The following is an 18,050-nucleotide window of genomic DNA, read 5'->3' as shown; positions in this document are numbered from 1 at the left end:
TGTGTTTACTATCCAGTTTGTGGAGAGTGCTGGACAGCCACAGCCGAGAACCAGCATTTGGGGTGATCATTTGTGTATGATGCTGTAACCCTCAGTTGCTGAAGTAAGTGGCACCTGGACTTACCCAGCCAGCCCTGGTGCCTTCCATTCCCTCACAGTATGGCTCCACAGCCGGGGGCGTACCTCCCAGGGTGAGGGTAGGGAAGTTCCATGAGCACACTGCCCATTCGCGCAGTGTCTCATCACACCAACAGTGATCCTATCCAAGACTGGTGCTGCCTCTGACCCTGAAAGAGCACCACAGAAACATAGATGGTGCAACAAGAGACCGATTTGGCTGTGTCTTCTGGGATCTGACCTTGGCCGAATCCAGTGTGAGAGGAGGAGGAAGGAAGTGGGTCTTCCCTACAGCAGAATCCTGCCTCAGACCAATTTCTACCACAATTAGCAATTAGGGACAAAGATAGCCATGCATGCATTGGAAGCTCGGTGAAGCCCACTTGCTGCTCTTTTGGACATGCCAGTAAGCTCTGTGCATGGAAGGTGTGTTGAGGTAGTATCACCTTCTTGTCAGACTCCAGCAACAGAATTCTGTCAGTGGTTGGGCACAGGATGGAGCAAAGCCTTCAGTGACACCACTCTGAGGAATATAGAGGTAGCAGTATAGTATTTCTACACAAAGCACGTATTTCAACCACTATTTTACAAACTCTTTGGAGGTGATTGGAGATAAAAATAGTTGAAGCCTGTAATGGACCTCTGGCTTATGAACTCATTAGAGTTAGTCAAATGCTAACTAAGCATGCCTCAAATGTGGATTCCTGATTAGGTAGGGTACTTCAAATGTTAATGAACTGCCCATAGAGTGATGAATAAAATACACACACACACATACACTGAAAACTATAGAAAGTTTATGAAAGAAATTGAAGAAGACACAAAAAAAAAAAAAAAATGGAAAAAAATTCCATGCTCCTGGATAGGAAGAACAAATGTTGTTAAAATGTTGATACTACCCAAAGCAATCTACATATTCAATGCAATCCCTATCAAAATAACACCAGCATTCTTCACAGAGCTAGAACAAACAATCCCGAACCTTGTATAGAACCAGAAAAGACCCCAAATAGCCAAAGCAATCTTGAAAAAGAAAACCAAAGCGGGAGGCATCACAATCCCAGGCTTCAAGCTATACTACAATGCTGTAATCATCAAGACAGTATGGTACTGGCACAAGAACAGACACTCAGATCAATGGAACAGAATAGAGAACCCAGAAATGGACCCACAAATGTGTGGCCAACTAATCTTTGACAAAGCAGGAAAGAATATCCAATGGAATAAAGACAGTCTTCTCAGCAAGTGGTGCTGGGAAAACTGGACAGCGACATGCAGAAGAATGAACCTGGGCCACTTTCTTACACCATACACAAAAATAAACTCAAAATGCATGAAAGACCTAAATGTAAGACAGGAAGCCATCAAAATCCTGGAGGAGAAAGCAGGCAAAAACCTCTTTGATCTTGGCCACAGCAACTTCTTACTCAACACATCTCCAGAGGCAAGGGAAACAAAAGCAAAAATTAATTACTGGGACCTCAACAAAATAAAAACTTCTGCACAGAGAAGGAAACAATCAGCAAAACTAAAAGGCAACCGACAGAATGGGAGGAGATATTTGCAAATGACATATCAGATAAAGGCTTAGTATCCAAAATCTATAAAGAACTTATCAAACTCAACACCCAAGAAGCAAATAATCAAGTCAAGAAATGGGCCAAAGACATGAATAGACACTTCTCCAAAGAAGACATCCAGATGGCCAACTGACACATGAAAAAATGCTCAACCTCACTCATCATCAGGGAAATACAAATCAAAATCACAATGAGATACCACCTTACACCTGTCAGAATGGCTAACATTAACAACTCAGGCAACAACAGATGTTGGCAAGAATGTGGAGAGAGAGGATCTCTTTTGCATTGCTGGTGGGAATGCAAACTGGTCAACCACTCTGGAAAACAGTATGGAGGTTCCTCAAAAAAATTAAAAATAGAACTACCCTACGACCCAGCAATTGTACTACTAGGTATTTATCCAAGGGATACAGGTGTGCTGTTTTGAAGGGGCACATGCACTCCAAGGTTTATAGCAGCACTACCAACAATAGCCAAAGTATGGAAAGAGCCCAAATGTCCATCGATGGATGAATGGATAAAGAAGATGTAGTGTGTATACACACACACACACACACACACACAATGGAGTATTACTCGGCAATCAAAAAGAATGAAATCTTGCCATTTGCAACTATGGAACTAGAGGGTATTATGCTAAGCAAAATTAGTCAGAGAAAGACAAATATCATATGAGTTCACTCATATGAGGACTTTAAGACACAGAAAAGATGAACATAAGGGAAGGGAAGCAAAAATAATATAAAAACAGGGAGGGGGACAAAACATAAGAGACTCTTAAATATGGAGAACAAACAGAGGGTTACTGGAGGGGTTGTGGGAGGCGGATGGGCTAAATGGGTAAGAGGCACTAAGGAATCTACTCCTGAAATCATTGTTGCCCTATATGCTAACTAATTTGGATGTAAATTAAAAAAATAAAATTATGAAAGTACACAAAAAAATAAAATTAAAAAAATTTTTTAAAAACCAAAGAAATAAAAACAAAAAATACACACACGCACACACACACACACACACACACACACACACACACCGTGCATCCCTACCTCACACTGTTTATACAGAAGTGTCTTCAAGGAAATCACAGGCAGCATAATGATATCATTAAGTTCAAATGCACAGAGTGCAGTGGAAACTAAATACGCTCGTGTCTCACCAATCAGAAACTAAGCCATCCGGTACTTGGAATTAATGGGAATAAAACTAAGGACCTATAAATAAAGAGAATCTTCACTGGAGATAGTGCCAGGTTCACATTGTTTCATGGAATTCTCTAAACTCCAAAGTGAATGGTCCACCCTCTACCTCCACAGAAAGAGATCTTTGAAGAAATGTCACATTGCTAATGATTTTGCATTTTGAGTTTCGGTACAGGTGACCCTCTTCAGGTCTCACCCAGAGCCTGTGTGTTCTTCATTTCACGCAAGTTGAACAAACCCAGCTGTCTGGTTTTCACACCCTTTGCAGATTGAGAGAAACAAATTAGAAGGTGACAGAGAAGCTACTGCAGGAGAGAACACTGACAAACACAAGTGACAGCTTATCAGTGTGCCTGAAAATGAGGGAGGGATCAGCAAGATTTAATAAGTGAATGTAGAATCCAGCTGTTTTATTTTTTTTAATTTTTTAATGTTTATTTGTTTTTGAGAGAGAGAGACAGACACACAGACAGAGCACAAGCAGGGGAGGGGCAGAAAGAGGGAGACACAGAATCTGAACCAGGCTCCAGGCTCCGAGCTGTCAGCACAGAGCCCAATGGCAGGGCTTGAACTCACAAACCATGAGATCATGACCTGAGCTGAAGTCAGTCACTTAACTGACTGAGCCATCCAGGCGCCCCAATGTAGAAACCAGTTCTTACAATGACTCTTCACACCTCAATGGACTCTGCGAACAGAACATAGAGCACACACCTATATTCCAAAACTCATTGCATCAGACACCTGCAGGTTAGACACCACTGTCTCAACCCGCTCTGTCCTGGGGCTCTTGCCTACATGTTCTGCACAGCTGTTTATGCACTCCAACTAGCTTTGGGTAGGTTCATCCCTACAGGATGTCACGTTAGCACTGTGTGTGCCTCCTGCCTTAAGGCATCCCTGCTGGTGCTAGAGCCCGTGACATTCGTGTTAATAATCCTAAAGTTCATGTGGTGGGGGGTGGAGGTAGGGGGCAATGAGAGCAGGTTGCTGGGAGACACATTCTTCCCGCATCCTGCTCTTAGAGAGAGTGTTCTGAGGCTCAGTCATCCATATGGTCTTTTGGAGGATGGTCCCACCAGGCTGAAATATCAAGCAGTGGCTGGCTCAGTCACACACACTCCTATCAGCTCCCCCACATTCTGTTTTCCTTGGACTGAGCTCCTTTTATAAATTAGTAGCATATAAGCTTTTGTTTTAAGCCCTGCCTTCTGGGGAATCCAGTATAAGACACTCATCACCATCAAGGAAGGTCAAGTTTTGTTCCATAAACTGATTAGGAAGGCAGAAAAATGGATAGTGATTTTCACATACAATTTTTTTTTAAGTTGGTGTAGTTGAACACGTACACCGTCAGCTCGTCAGACAACTCAACTATCTAAAATGATCATCTTCTTGAGTCTTTACAGCACAGTTGTAGTGATGGGATGTTAAATAATGCAGTAACCCTAGTTGAAAGGAAACGTATCAGGGTAGGCTTTCTAGAAGAAATCAATTTGAGCTGAGTTTTGAAGGCCTGGGGAGTTTTGAAAGGACGTTGCAGCTTGAATTTAGGAAATGTGCTAGAAAGCATGCATTGTGCTCAAGGGTCCTGGCTTTCAAATGTGAAATGAAGAAGCCATGCGTATATCAGTCTGTTCATTCTCAACAAGAAAAACGGTCAGCTCACCTAATCAGTTCAGCAGCAACAGTTGATATTGATGATGAAAGTGGCTGAAATGACTCCACTGGCTCCTTTTCTGCCCAGAGACTGGCTGCCCGTGAATAGCTTATCATTGATGAGAATTTGGAATTAAACTTGCTCCCTTGGGTAGGGGTGGAAAGTTGAATTCTGTCAGTAGGTCACCACCCTTTCTGCACAAGGTCCACATATGTGGGCTAGAATGATTAGGGAACTGCACACGGGCGCACGCACACACACACACACACACACTTGTATCTAGTGCCACTGCAATCCCTTTTAACATTTTACTGCTAAAAAAGTAGGCAGGGCAATCTCATTTTTAAAAGTACTATTCTTTAAATTCTTTAAATCGACCCTTCCTTGAAGTGAATTAGGTTTTCTTAAGTCCTAAGCCAAATTCTAAAGTAAACAAAGAAAATCAAAGTTCATCAACAACCTCATCAAATGTTTGAGGTCTTGAAAACCGAGTATCCTTCGAGAATTTGCTGAAAGCTGTGGACTTTGAACCCCAGCAAATGGAAATACACAAACGTGTTTGCACACAATTTCACAGGCCCCAGATTAAGAAAAGTGGTTATGTTTCTTCCTGCGGTGCTCACTTTATCTCAGGCAGCAAGGATGAAAATGGAACACATTTTTAAAGGTGAGAGAAAGTGGCAAGGCAGCAACAACTTAGTTTAAAAAAATTATTCTGTACACAATTTTAAGTGTTCATTTTAGTCATCTGATTCTACATACCGTCAGGAATTAGTCTGTGTTCCAATGACTTACTGAGAACAATTGAGAACTAATCATGAAGGGAGGGAAGCAGGTGAGTGGGAGGAAGGGCAGAGAAAGACAAAGACAGAGACCAAGAGCCCGGAGAGAGAACAGAACATCAGTCTAATGAACTTAAACTTGTATTGAGACAACTAGAGAAGCTCTAAGTAGCAAACCATTAGGAGGATGGAACTGACCTAATTGCTTTCGCCAAAGACAGATGGATCCTTGGCCTCATTCCTTCTGGTGCAGGTCAACGATTCAGCTGCTTACTGGGCACCTGCTGTGTTAATGAGCATTTTGTGTTCAAGAAAGTGAGGGCGACATGACTTGGATCAAGACAATTCCTGCCCACAAAGAACTTGCCATCTACTTACTATGATGGAATCAAAGCTTTGAAAAAGGAAAGAGGCCTTTTAACCCTCCTTACTTAGTCTCGGCAATCAGCATGCCTGGGTCTTTTCTTTAAGCACTTCATTGTCAGTGAGGTACAAATAATGCTCTTTGTGTTGAAATTCTGAAACGATTGTGTTTATCTTTTAAGCTGCTGCTCAGCGAATGAATGCAAACCGTTTGTACAAAGACAGATTAAATTCAAGTGGATGGATGCAACTAACCTCCATATTCAGACCTCAAAAGCAAATAAAGCGGAAGGTCACAGAGAAAATAAAAACACGTCTTTTGCCCACTGCGTCTCAAGTTTCCAACAGAGTCGTCTTCATGGAGTAGCCGTTCCCCATCTCTGCTTCCTTCATGGGGCAGAAGAGGCATCCAGAAGAGGACGATTATGCATCTAGATAGTCCAATTAGAAGATTTTTTTCTACAGGAATGCTTATCATGAAGTAGCACAGGGGAAGTAATGTCAAAACTAATTGAGGGTCAGAGCCAAATCTAGACTAAGACTTGCAGAGCACACTTCAAATGCAGTCATCATGAGCTGTCTCACCTAAAGCCACTGCAACACCAGAGAGGTAAAATCAAGAGGTAAAATCACAGCAGCCAAGCCCATTGTCAACCTAAACAATTCAAAGAGCCTGGAAGATTTTCTCAAACACTCCAAAGAGCTCCCCCATCAGGGGGCTTCCACCTTTGGGTCTGGTCTGCATCCAAATGAATCACATCTTTCCCCTCCCTGTGGACAATGCCAGAGGGGGACAAAGCAGGGCGGAGAGAGTGTTCCATCCATTCCATTTACAAACTGCCAGGGTATATTATCTGCCCCCTAAATGAATGTTGAGTAAGCAGCCAGATGATTTTGCCTGGTTCCCTACAAGATGCAAAAGTTGTAGGGAAAATGAATTTCTGGCTAGGCTTTAAGTGAAATCACAAAACCAAACAAGTTTAATCAGGATGCCAGTGACAGCTCATTGCTCATCATTAGGATATGTTTGTGGGGCTGTAATTCCTCCCCCACCCGTGGTGATATTTGCTTCTTTTCACGTTTCCTCAGGCCAGCCCCCCTCCGAAGTCAGCAGTAGACAGATATTTCCCCTTCCTTCGTGCTCTCATGATTTTCCCTCTGGAGATCTCACACGCCACTGGCTCTGGACCACTGTGCTTAGGTTAGTCAAGCAATAGGAAATGCTTGCAGGCAGAGAACAGCAATTTCTTTTTCATCTAAAGAAAAAAGGGTTTTAGGATGCTTAGCACACCCAGATTTGGGAACCGTGAGAGAGAAAAAAGAAAGAAATCCCAAATCCTTTCTTCTCCATAGAATAAATTTTTTGTCTGAAGTCTATTTTTAGTTTAGTTTTAATTTTAGTTTTAGTTTTAGTTTTTTTAGAGAATGAGAGAGGGAGAACACAAGCAGTGGAAAGGGGCAGAGAGAGGGAGAATCTTAAGCAGGCTCCACGCCTGAGATGGGGCTCAATCCCAGACCTGAGCCAAAATCAAGAGTTGGACGCTCAAACAACTGAGCTACCCAAGCACCCCAAGTCTATTTTTAATGTTTCAGTTCTCTTTATTGTGATCCAGTTTATTGAAATAAGGATTTTCAAAGCATTGACAAAGTTGCAAGATGAGGGCCCATATCTTCATTTGTGTCCTACCACTGAAACTTACTTGGACTGGAGCGTCATGGTGTGTGATGGTGTTTGATTGTGTGTGTGAATGGACTTCTTATCTTGAGCTAAATGCAGAAAACCGTCTTCCCGCTGTGGAATTCATGTGATGAGGAATTGTGAGATGGTGGGAATGGGACGGGTTCCAACATCTGGTGTAGGTCTGTTCTGATAAGCTGTCACTTAAAAAAATTTTTTTTAAGTTTATTTATTTACTTTAAGAGACAGAGAGAGAGCGATCAGGGGAGGGACAGAGAGAGAGGGAGAGAGAGAATCCCAAGCAGACTCTACGCTGCCAGTGCAGAGCCTGACTCAGGGCTTGAACTCACAAACCGCGAGATCATGACCTGAGCTGAAACCAAGAGTCAGACACTTAACCGACTGAACCACCCAGGCACCCCTAAGCTGTCACTTTAAAGTGATAGAAACGTGCTCCAGGGCTGCGTGTAGAGTGAGCTTGAGTACTTTGGCTTTTGTGTTTTGTACTCAAACCCATGGTCCTCTGGTTTCAAATCTGTGGTAGAGAACTTCTCTTCCTTAGGTCGTTCTTGGATTCACACCAACCCTTCTCTCTAGTCCTTACCCATTATCTTGTTCTCCCTTGATGATATTAGGAATCTTCTCCTATCTCAGGGTCTGAGTGTTCACAGGAAGGCAGGAAATTACCCACCTTCTAAACCAAGGCCAAACCTGTTAGATTGGCTGTTGTCTAAAATATTGCCAGTGTTTTGCCATATTTGGCAGCTCAGAGCATGACTTAGAAGCTCATGCTCAGAAATCATTCTGTTAAACTGGAGCCGCGACACCTCACGGTGGAAACTTGTTAGAAGCTGGGGTTTGGGGCGCAGATAAGCACAGATGTCTCTAATCAAGTTGTTGGCTTCATAGTCACAATCCTGTGTTGCACCGATCCAAGAGATAAGCATCTCATGAAGGACCCCAAAGCAGGCTACACATTTACTGTGTGGTTTGTGTTGTTTTTTGGAAAACTGGGCATTTTATCTCTCTTGCTTTGTGCCCTACTGAGTCTCTGTAGTGTTTTTATGTTCCTGAGAAGCTGAGAATCATTTACTTAGTTGTCCCACAAATACGTAGGGGTGTCTGCTTCTGTGCAAGCCCCTGTGCTAGGCTCTGGAGCGTGCCTTTTTGCTGGACTCTGCTGGCCCAGCAGTGTATCCATGTCGCAGGACAGGTTACCTCAGAAGCTGGCTCTGAGGTGGATATTACATCACAAGAAGTGTAATGGAGAGAGTCTTTGGGGTCAACACCTGTGGAAGAAATGATGGATATGGGATTGGGCAAAGGAGGAAGCTGGGCCCCGATTGGTCCCAACAAAGGCCTCGGCCTACCTTACTGTGGGCTCTGAAGTAGGGGTGACATTTAGAGTCATTGAGAGGTGAAGCAGTGGGATCAGGCCTGGGCAATGGACTACTCCCCTTATGTAAGGTTAGGCACTGGATAGGGTTGTTAGGAGAGGGCGTGACCTAGGGCAGGACGGCTCTTTCTAGCAGAGGCAGCATGGCCAGCGACTGTCAACTGAAAGGAGATCCAGATGGCATGACAGTGTCCACTACAGATACTAGAATGCATTCAGCTACTCCACAGAAAGTCCCGACTCAGCTGGCTCGTTCCAGAATAAGACATTGGGGATAAAACCACTCTGGGGTTCGTTGGTTCCGTGGCTCATTCAAGGAACCTTTCCATCTTTCTGCTCTGTCAGCCTAAGGGGTTTGCTTTGTTTTTCAGTCTTCTTCCTGGTCTTTGTTCACGGTCACAGATGGCTGTAGTAGGCTCTGGTGTCACTGTGAAAAAAGAGAGGCCATCTCTGCCCATGTGTTCTTTCTGTGGTGAAGAAAACACTCTCTCATTTCGTTCTTTTTTATTGTGGTGAAATATACACAACATAGTATTTATTGTTTTAACCATAAGTGTACAATCCTGTGGCATTAAGTACATTCACAATGTTGTATAACCATCAGTAATATCTATACCCTAAATTTTTTCATCATTCCCCACAAAAACTCCATACCCATGAAACAGGGACTTCCCTTTCTCCATCCCCTTCCCTCCAGCTCCTAGGAACATCTACTCTATTTTCTGTCTTTATGAATTTGCCTATTCTAGGTACCTCATATAAGTGGAATTATAACAATATCTGTCCTCTGTGTCTAGTTTATTTCCCTAAACATGTTTCCAAGGTCCATCCATCCATGCATGTTATAGCATATATGAAAACTTTGTTCCTTTTTATGGTGGAATAATATTCCATTGTGTATACATATATATAACATTTTGTTTATCTACTCATCTATTAATGGAAACTTGGCCTGTTTCCACCTTTTGGCTACTCTGGATAACGCTTCTATGAACATTAGTGTACAGATATATGTTGAAATCCCTGCCTCGCATTCTTCTGAACATATACCTAGGAGTTGAATCACTGGGTCGTATGATAATTTGATGTTTAACCTTTTGAGAAACTGTTTTCTATAGCAGCTGCATCATTTGGCATTCCTACCAGCAATGCATAAAGGTTCCAATTTCTCTACATCTTTACCAACATTTGTTATTTCCCTTTAAAAAAATTATTCCCATTTCCCCTCATATCTTATTGACCGCTATTGGCTAATTCCCAAATTAATTATTGGGAAAGTGAATGAGATCATCACTGATCGCTCCAAGCCAATCAGGACTCACGTCCTGGGTAGAGTCCACATTCCCTGAAAGACATGGCTGCAGGGAGAACAGTTCGATATCTGAACAAAATCAGGATATTCCAACAAGAAAGAAAGGATGGGGGTGGATTATAGGGAGGCTACCATCAATGTCTGTCTGCAATGGAGAAACTTTAAAAATATCAATGTCCAGAACAGAAATTCTGATTCGATTGAGCTGGTCTGCCGTGGGTTCCCACATCAGTCATTTTTAAATGTTCACCCGGTTGATTCAAATGTGCATTCATGGCTGAGGCCTCACCTCAAACCGCTTACTACACCGGCAAGTATGAAGCTGAGAAGTACAACATGCAACAGTAACACTGGGTAGGGGCACCCTGCCTGCTCTGGTGGACCGAGGAAATTCCCCCCAGAGGAAGTGATGTTTAGACTGATATTTGGAAACATCAAGTAAGCCAGGCCAAGAGTATCATAGACACAGGGGACATAGAAAAGGTGGTGCCTGAGGAATGGGAAGAAGTTCAGTCCAGCTGGAATATAGCATCTTTACTCAAATATGTGTAACTCTTAGGACAATGGCCAGATTCCACACTCTGGCCTGGTTTACTTCTGGGTAAGTTTACCCATCCCCTGTGTCCTGTTCTTGGTAAGCCAAGTAAGTAGCAAGATGCCTATGCTTTGTACAACCAGTATGACCTTAAGGAAGTCCCATGACCTCTCTGGAGCTCCAGAAATGTCCTACAAATAAATAAGTTCTTTACAGGGATGGAGGAACTTCCACCTTGGGTGGTGAGATGGGCTAAATGGGTGATGGGCATTAAGGAGGGCACTTGTTGGGATGAGCACTGGGTGTTATAGGTAAGTGATAAATCACTGGGTTCTACTCCTGAAACCAGTACTACACTGTATGTTAACTAATTTGGATTTAAGTAAAATTTAAAAGTAAATAAATAATAGATAGATAGATAGATAGATAGATATCTCACAGGGCTATTGTGGAACTCAGATGAAAAAAATGTTTGTATGTGAGTGTCATACATTAATATGCTAATGAATTCCAAATTTCTGTTCCTGTCAAACCTCTCTCTAGAGCACCCTCTGATCTCCAGACCTGAATATCAAGCTGTCTACTTGACCTCGCCCCTTGAATGTGTAGTGGGCATTTCCCACCTGACATGTGTAAGATCTAGCTTCTCATATGTTGCTCGAAACCAGCACCCCCTCCATGCTTCCTCCTATTGGCTAATGACATCTCCATCCTTAATATCATCTTTGACTCCTTTCTCTCCAACATCCAGTCTGGTAACAAGTCCTGTCACTCTATTTTCAAAATATATCCAGAATTTGATTATTTTTCACACCCACCACCCCTTTTCTGGTCCAAGCCAACATCTTCTCCTGCCCGGATTTTGTGGCAGCCTCCTAATTACTCTCCCTGCTTCTGCCCCTCCTCCCACAGTCCATTCTCAACACAACATTCGGGGTGACCCTGCTAACCTATAAGTCAGGTCACCCTGCTCCTTCAGTGCAAACCTGCCCAAGGCTCCATCTCACTCAGAGTAAAGGTTGAAACCCTTTTGATGACCTCTCACACCTTCTGTGACTCAACCCACCATTTTTCTCTTATTTTCTACATTCTCCCCTTCGTTCACCTGCTTCAGCCCCAACTCTCTTGCTTGCCCCTGAATGTGCCAGGAACACCCTGCTGCAGGGCCTTTGTACTTGTGGTTTCCTCTGCCTGGAAATTTCTGCCCCATTTAGCCACATGGTTAACTTCTCACTTCTTTCATATCTTTACTCAAAAGCTATAATGTCACTAAGTCCTTCCCTCAACACCCTATTTTAAATTTCAGCACTTGCCCTTGGCTTCATATTCTCCTTCTCTGCTTTATTTTTATCTTAGTATTTACACTAACATGTTTTATATATTATTTATTTATATTGTTTATTAGCTCTCTCCCCTGCCAGAATATACATATGTGTAAAATTTTATATGGTATATACATAATACATGTATTTATCAAATCTTCCTACCAGAATACCCCTGCTCACCAAGGGCAGGGATTTTGTCTGATTTGTTCACTTTATATCTCTAGTACCAGGACAGTACCTGGTACATAGTGGGAACTCAATAAATTTGTTAATACCACGTTTTACGGAAGAGAAACCTGGGGCTCGGTGCAATTAAATAATTTACTCAAGATAACACAGTAGGAAATGGCAAAGTTGGGGAGTTTACCATTCTACAATTCTTTACAACATAAAAACACCTCCCCCCATCCCTCCACATGCTGACCACCAGTTCCCAGGGCCTTGCCCAGTATCTGCGTGCTTTACCCAGATCCCCTCTTCAGCTGATGCTCCCACCTCACAGCTACTGTCCTCTCTGGGAATTGCCCTTGCCCACATGGAACTGCCCTACACCCTGCACCCTGAGGCCAAAGGCTGGATGATGCAGGTATACCTTTCAATTTGGGACAATTCTAAAGGGTCATCCTTTAGAGGTCCCTGTTGGATCTGCTGAAACTCATTGTGGATGAGCTGCCTCAGTCCAACCTGACTTCCTCCCTTCCTTACAAGTATCTCTCAAGACCAGTCTCCAAAATCCTTCTGCATGTGACTCTAGGGAGCCTAATCTAAGACCACCAATCCCTTCATTGCCTGTTGCCATAGCCCACTCATCTGACCTCCTAAGTACCCTCTTTCCACTAAAATTCAGCCATCTTGTATCCCAGTGACTTGAAAATGGGTGCTGATGGGTTAACATGTTGCCCAAGAAAAGCAAATTTTATGGGAACTGACACATGCAGCTAGCAATCTGCAAAACACACTTACACACATGATTTCATTTGCAAAAGCAGAATAGCATGATAGTCTCTGAAGTGTTTCTGCTTGGATCTGAATCCTGGTCCTACCACTTCTTAGTCTTGTGACCTTGCCCAGCTACATAATCTTTCCATTGCTCTGTAGAATGGTGATAATAATGGTTGCTTCCTCCTAGAGTTTTCATTAGAATTAAATGAGTCAGTACATGGAAAGGTCTCAGAATAGCTGTGACACATAATATGCACATAGTATACATTAGTTATTAGATCCTCACAAGAACCCCTAGAGGTATTATAATTACTACCTGTGTTGGACACCTCTTGTGCCCCACCTCCTACTCTCTGCCCATCTTTTCACTCCAGCTGTTGCTGCAGCCACTTGCTGGCTCAGGTGTAACCCAACAGTACCTTGCTCAGCTGGACTGCTTATTTCTTATTTCCTGTCTGGTTGCTTTGCCACTTCCATCTGAGATGCTTCCAGAAATGCACTCAGCCATTCTGACCTGAGCAAACGTGGAAAGGTGAGGGAGCTAATATCCCATGTGACATCCTTTGACCAGGAGGGAGTTGGAACCAATGGGAAAATATCCCTTCTTTCTTTCCTTGAGAGAATAACTCTGAGGTATAATCTGTCCCATCCTCACAGATGGTCCCATCACAGTCCAATCACACTTGGTCCCATCACAGTCCAAGTTCAAGTGTCCAAAGCATGGGCACCCCTGGCTTGGCATTCCTTCCTTCCCTGTCTCACTCTTCCCAAAATAGACTATCCACATACAAGCCTTCATGCTCTGCTCTTTGTGGAATCATCTAACTGTGCATAAGAGGAGAGTGAAAGGAAAAAAAAAAAGACTTGTACAACATCCAGAATCAGATCTAGACTCAAGTTCAAGTCTTCTACCTCCTGAATGACATTCCCTCACACTGCCACCTCCCGTTTCACACATATGCACCTTAACATTGGCCTTCTGGAAGCTCGATTAGCCAGTGTGAGGCCAGGGAGGAAAGAGCTATGAACTCATATCACAGTCCCTTTCCTGTGCCTGCATAGAGCTGGTTCCACATGGCTAGAGGGTGGGGAACAGCGGTTCCACCTGACTGAAACCTGGGATAGGGACTGTGTTGAATTTGTCTTTGTATCATCAGTATTTATGGCCTGGCAAATAGTAAGTGCTCAGTAAATGTTTCCTGTGTACATAGGTCTGGAAATCAAACTATTGATGGTTTCTTCTTAAAGATTACTTTTTATGTGGTCATGCTTGTTCTTATACTATTGTTTATTTTTTATGCTGACCTGGAATATAATCACCAATGAACAGAGAACATTTTTGAGAGGGGATTGGATTGTTTACCTTTTTACCAGGCTACATTAGTACAAAATAATGTGCCTGGAAATTATTCAAGAAATACATATTCCTGAAATCATTTAGGAAAGAAAACCTGAGTACCAAGTTGATTGACTGGTCAAAGAAGTAGCTAGGAGTTGTCGAACTGGTGACCTATAGGAGAAATGTAGCTCTGAGATACCCGGATTTCACCAGCACAGCATGGATTGTTTTATGTTGAAATTCTTCTGAAGTATGCTACAGGTCCTACCACTTTCCATAGCATTCTACCCATCCTAATTCTCAAATTTGGGTTACTTGTGTTGCCTTGTAGGTATATGGGTTTGTGACCCCTGTACAGAGCAGCACACAACAGGTACTTCGTATCCAGAAAGAGTTGAAGGAATTGATGGGCACAATTCCTGGCTTTTCCTGTATGTAGCTTGTTCATCTCATTTCTGCCACCATCAACAGGTGCCTGATGGTAGTGTAATGTCCTGCCTTCCAGGTACTATAAGATCACCGTGGTGCTCATGTGCTTTGTGATCCCCACGCTGGTACCCTGGTGTGCCTGGGAAGAGAGTCTGTGGAACTCCTACTTCTTGGCCTCCATCCTCCGCTATACCATCTCACTCAACATCAGCTGGCTGGTCAACAGTGCTGCCCACATGTATGGAAACCGGCCCTACGACAAGCACATCAGCCCTCGGCAGAACCCACTCGTCACCCTGGGTGCCATTGGTGAGTAGGGGTGTGAGAGCCAATGGGGAGCATGGCAGCTCAGATTTTCTTAACCTTCCAAAGGTTTTCTGGACTCTGTAAAGAGAGGCAGTGGAATGGAGTCAGGTGGGATGAACTTGGGCTTTGGTATTAGAATCCTGGTTCTTGGGTGAGTCACCTAATCATTCTGATTTAGAGTTTTCTCATCTGTGAAATGGGAAGAGTGATGCTTACTTCATAGGGATGTTATGAAGATGGATACTCTATGTAAACTGCTTAGTAAAATGTCTGTCATATAGTAAGTGATCAATAATTAGGAGCTATTTATTTTTACTGTGAAATTTTTCCTAATGGAGGAGTAGCAGCTGGCTTTTCTCACAAACTGCCCTGACCATTCAGCTGTCCAATCATTTGACCGACTGTAAGAAAAAAGGCCTTCAGAGAGACGGGAAGAAACAAGAGTGTGGCATCTCATGGTGCCACAGAATGGTTCAGAGCGAGGCCGCTGGATTCTGACAACTTTGGTTGAGTCTTGGTTCCTTCACTTACTCTCTGGGAGAGTTATCTGGCTCCTCCGCACCTTGTGTCTTCTCCTGTAAAGTGAGGATAATCATAGCATTCACCTGCTTCCTGGGGTCACCAAAGGGTTAGATGAGCTAATACATAGTCTTTGCAACAGTGCTTAGCATGAAATAAGTGCTTAGTTTGTGACTAGCCTTATGGTCTTAGGAAGTTACTTGTCCCTTCTGTACATTTACATCCTCATTTTTAAAATGGGGAGAATCATAGCAGCTAGCTCAGAGATGTGAGGACTATAGGTGTTAATACCCATTAAAGCACTGAGCACTGTGGCTGAAACATAGTAAGTAATAAATAGACATTAGCTGTATCTTTCTAGAAGTAACTCAAGCTTCTTGGTAAGCTGAGCCTTGAGCATTGAGATCGGCCCCAGGAAGGGAAGGCCCTGTGGCTAAGTAGCAATGGTCTCTGCATCACCTAGCAATGAGTTTCTCCCACCACATTGTTAGGCTCGGACCCCGTGTTGACAACAGCAATCTGAGATGGAATAAGCACCCAAATTTAACTATGGGACCAACCAGCTAAGCAGAGAGAAAAGTGTCTTGGAAGGAGTTTCTGATGCTTCTACTTCTTCCTCCTCCTCACCCTTCATCTCTGACAGGACTGCAGTGAGGGGGGCCACATCCAGTGTTGGCCCTGAGATCAGACAGCAAGGGGACAAGATGGACTGTTACCATCTGATGTGGGGATGATGGACCAGAAAACCCAAGGAATGTGACCATGGCACTGGCCTTGAAGAGCTGGGTACTGGTTTTAAGTCCACCCAGGTCAACACGGGGCTCCTAGTCAGTTTTCTTCATTAAGGTCCTGGAAAGGCTCCCGTCACACTGAACTGTGTGATAGATGGCGGGTACACACAGGTTCTCAGAACAGTGTCTGCTTCTGAAAATAGCAGGGGAGACTCCTCTATACTACACTGTAGTGCAGGAAAAACACTAAAAATTATGAGGGTGAAAGGAGCAGGGTAAAGAACACCTAAATTAAAAAGAAGACTGCAGGGGCGCCTGGGTGGCTCAATCGGTTGGACATCCGACTTGGGTTCAGGTCATGATCTCACGGTTTGTGAGTTCAAACCCCACGTAGGGCACTGTGCTGACAGCTCAGAGCCTGGAGCCTGCTTCAGATTCTGTCTCCCTCTCTCTCTGCCCCTCCCCTGTTCATGCTCTGTCTCTCTCTTTCTCTCTCTCCCTCTTTCTCTCTCTCTCCCTCTTTCTTTCTCTCAAAAATGAATAAACATAAAAAATTTAAAAAAGAAAACTGCAAACCACAGTTCCATCCATCTGATATATTCATTACAGAGCAAGATCCTTCGGCTGTGGTCAATAGAAGAACTACATGATGACCAGGGCCTATTTAAGAAGTGAAGGAGAAATCTGGCAGTTCCTCAAATGGTTAAACATAGTTATCATGTGATCCAACAACTCCACTCCCAGATTCATACACAAAGAGAAATAAAAATATAAAAATATATGTCCACACAAAAACTGTCCATAGCAATATTATTCGTAATAGCCAAAAAGCAGAAATAATCCAATAGTCTGTCAATTGATGGATGGATAAATACAATATGGCACATCCATACAACAGAATACTATCTGGCAATAAAAGGAAATGAAGTACTGATATCTGCTACAACCTTGAAAGCATGATGCTAAGTGAAAGCAGCTAGTCACAAAAGGCTACATATTGTATGATTTTGTTTGTATGAAATGATCAGAATAAGCAAATCTACAGAGATTATATTAGGGTTGTCCAGAGAAACAGAATCAGTACATGTATGTATATGTATATATATGTTATACATACACTATTCTGTTTTTATATATATTGTAATATATATTATATGTTCCTCATCATAAATCCCCATATATATAGGGAAACAGTACAATATCTATATAAATATAAATAGGTATATATTTGTAGGACATAAATAGGTAGCCTCCTGTTTTGTGTGTATATATGTGTATGTATACATATATACACATGTATATATGTATGTATATATGTATGTGTGTGTGTGTGTGTGTGTGTGTGTGTGTGTATGCATAGGGAAAGAAGGAAGGGAGGGGGAGGGGAAGAGGGGAGGGGAGAGAGATTTATTATGAGGAGCTGGCTCACATGATTAGGGGAGCTGAGAAATCCCACAATCTGCCGTCTGCAAGCTGGAGACTCAGGAAAGCCACTGATATGATTAAATTGGAGTCCAGAGGCCCCAGAACCAGGGGAGCAGATGATATAAATCCCAGTCTGAGGGCAAGGGAAGAAGAGATAGATCCAGTTCAGTCAGTGAGTCAGAAAAAAACGGGTAAATTCCTCTTCCTCCACCATTTGTTCTGTTCAGGCCCTTAACGGATTGAGTGATGCCCACCCCCACTGGCGAGGGTAATCTGCTTTACTGAGTTCACTGATTCAAATGCTCATCTCATCCAGAAACACCCCCACAGACACACCACACAGAGATGTTTAATCCGGGCATGCCTCGGCCAGCCAGTCTGACACATAAAATTAACCATGACAGAG

At 43.1% G+C, this 18,050-nt stretch overlaps 1 protein-coding gene across 1 annotated transcript in view; it reads left to right on the top strand.

Annotated features, from left to right (window-relative positions):
• Window positions 1–18,050, top strand: part of SCD5 (stearoyl-CoA desaturase 5) — a 156,582-nt gene that overhangs the window by 136,295 nt on the left and 2,237 nt on the right. Inside the window, exon 4 of the mRNA XM_060654753.3 lies at window positions 14,740–14,972. Within this exon, the coding sequence (XP_060510736.1) occupies window positions 14,740–14,972 (233 nt within the window). The remainder of the gene's footprint in view (window positions 1–14,739; window positions 14,973–18,050) is intronic.

The sequence above is a fragment of the Panthera onca genome, chromosome B1 (assembly GCF_046562875.1).
Source record: "Panthera onca isolate mPanOnc1 chromosome B1, mPanOnc1 haplotype 2, whole genome shotgun sequence".
Taxonomy (NCBI): domain Eukaryota; kingdom Metazoa; phylum Chordata; class Mammalia; order Carnivora; family Felidae; genus Panthera; species Panthera onca.
Note: the sequence above shows the minus strand (reverse complement) of the source record. Positions and strands in the feature narration are given on the sequence as shown.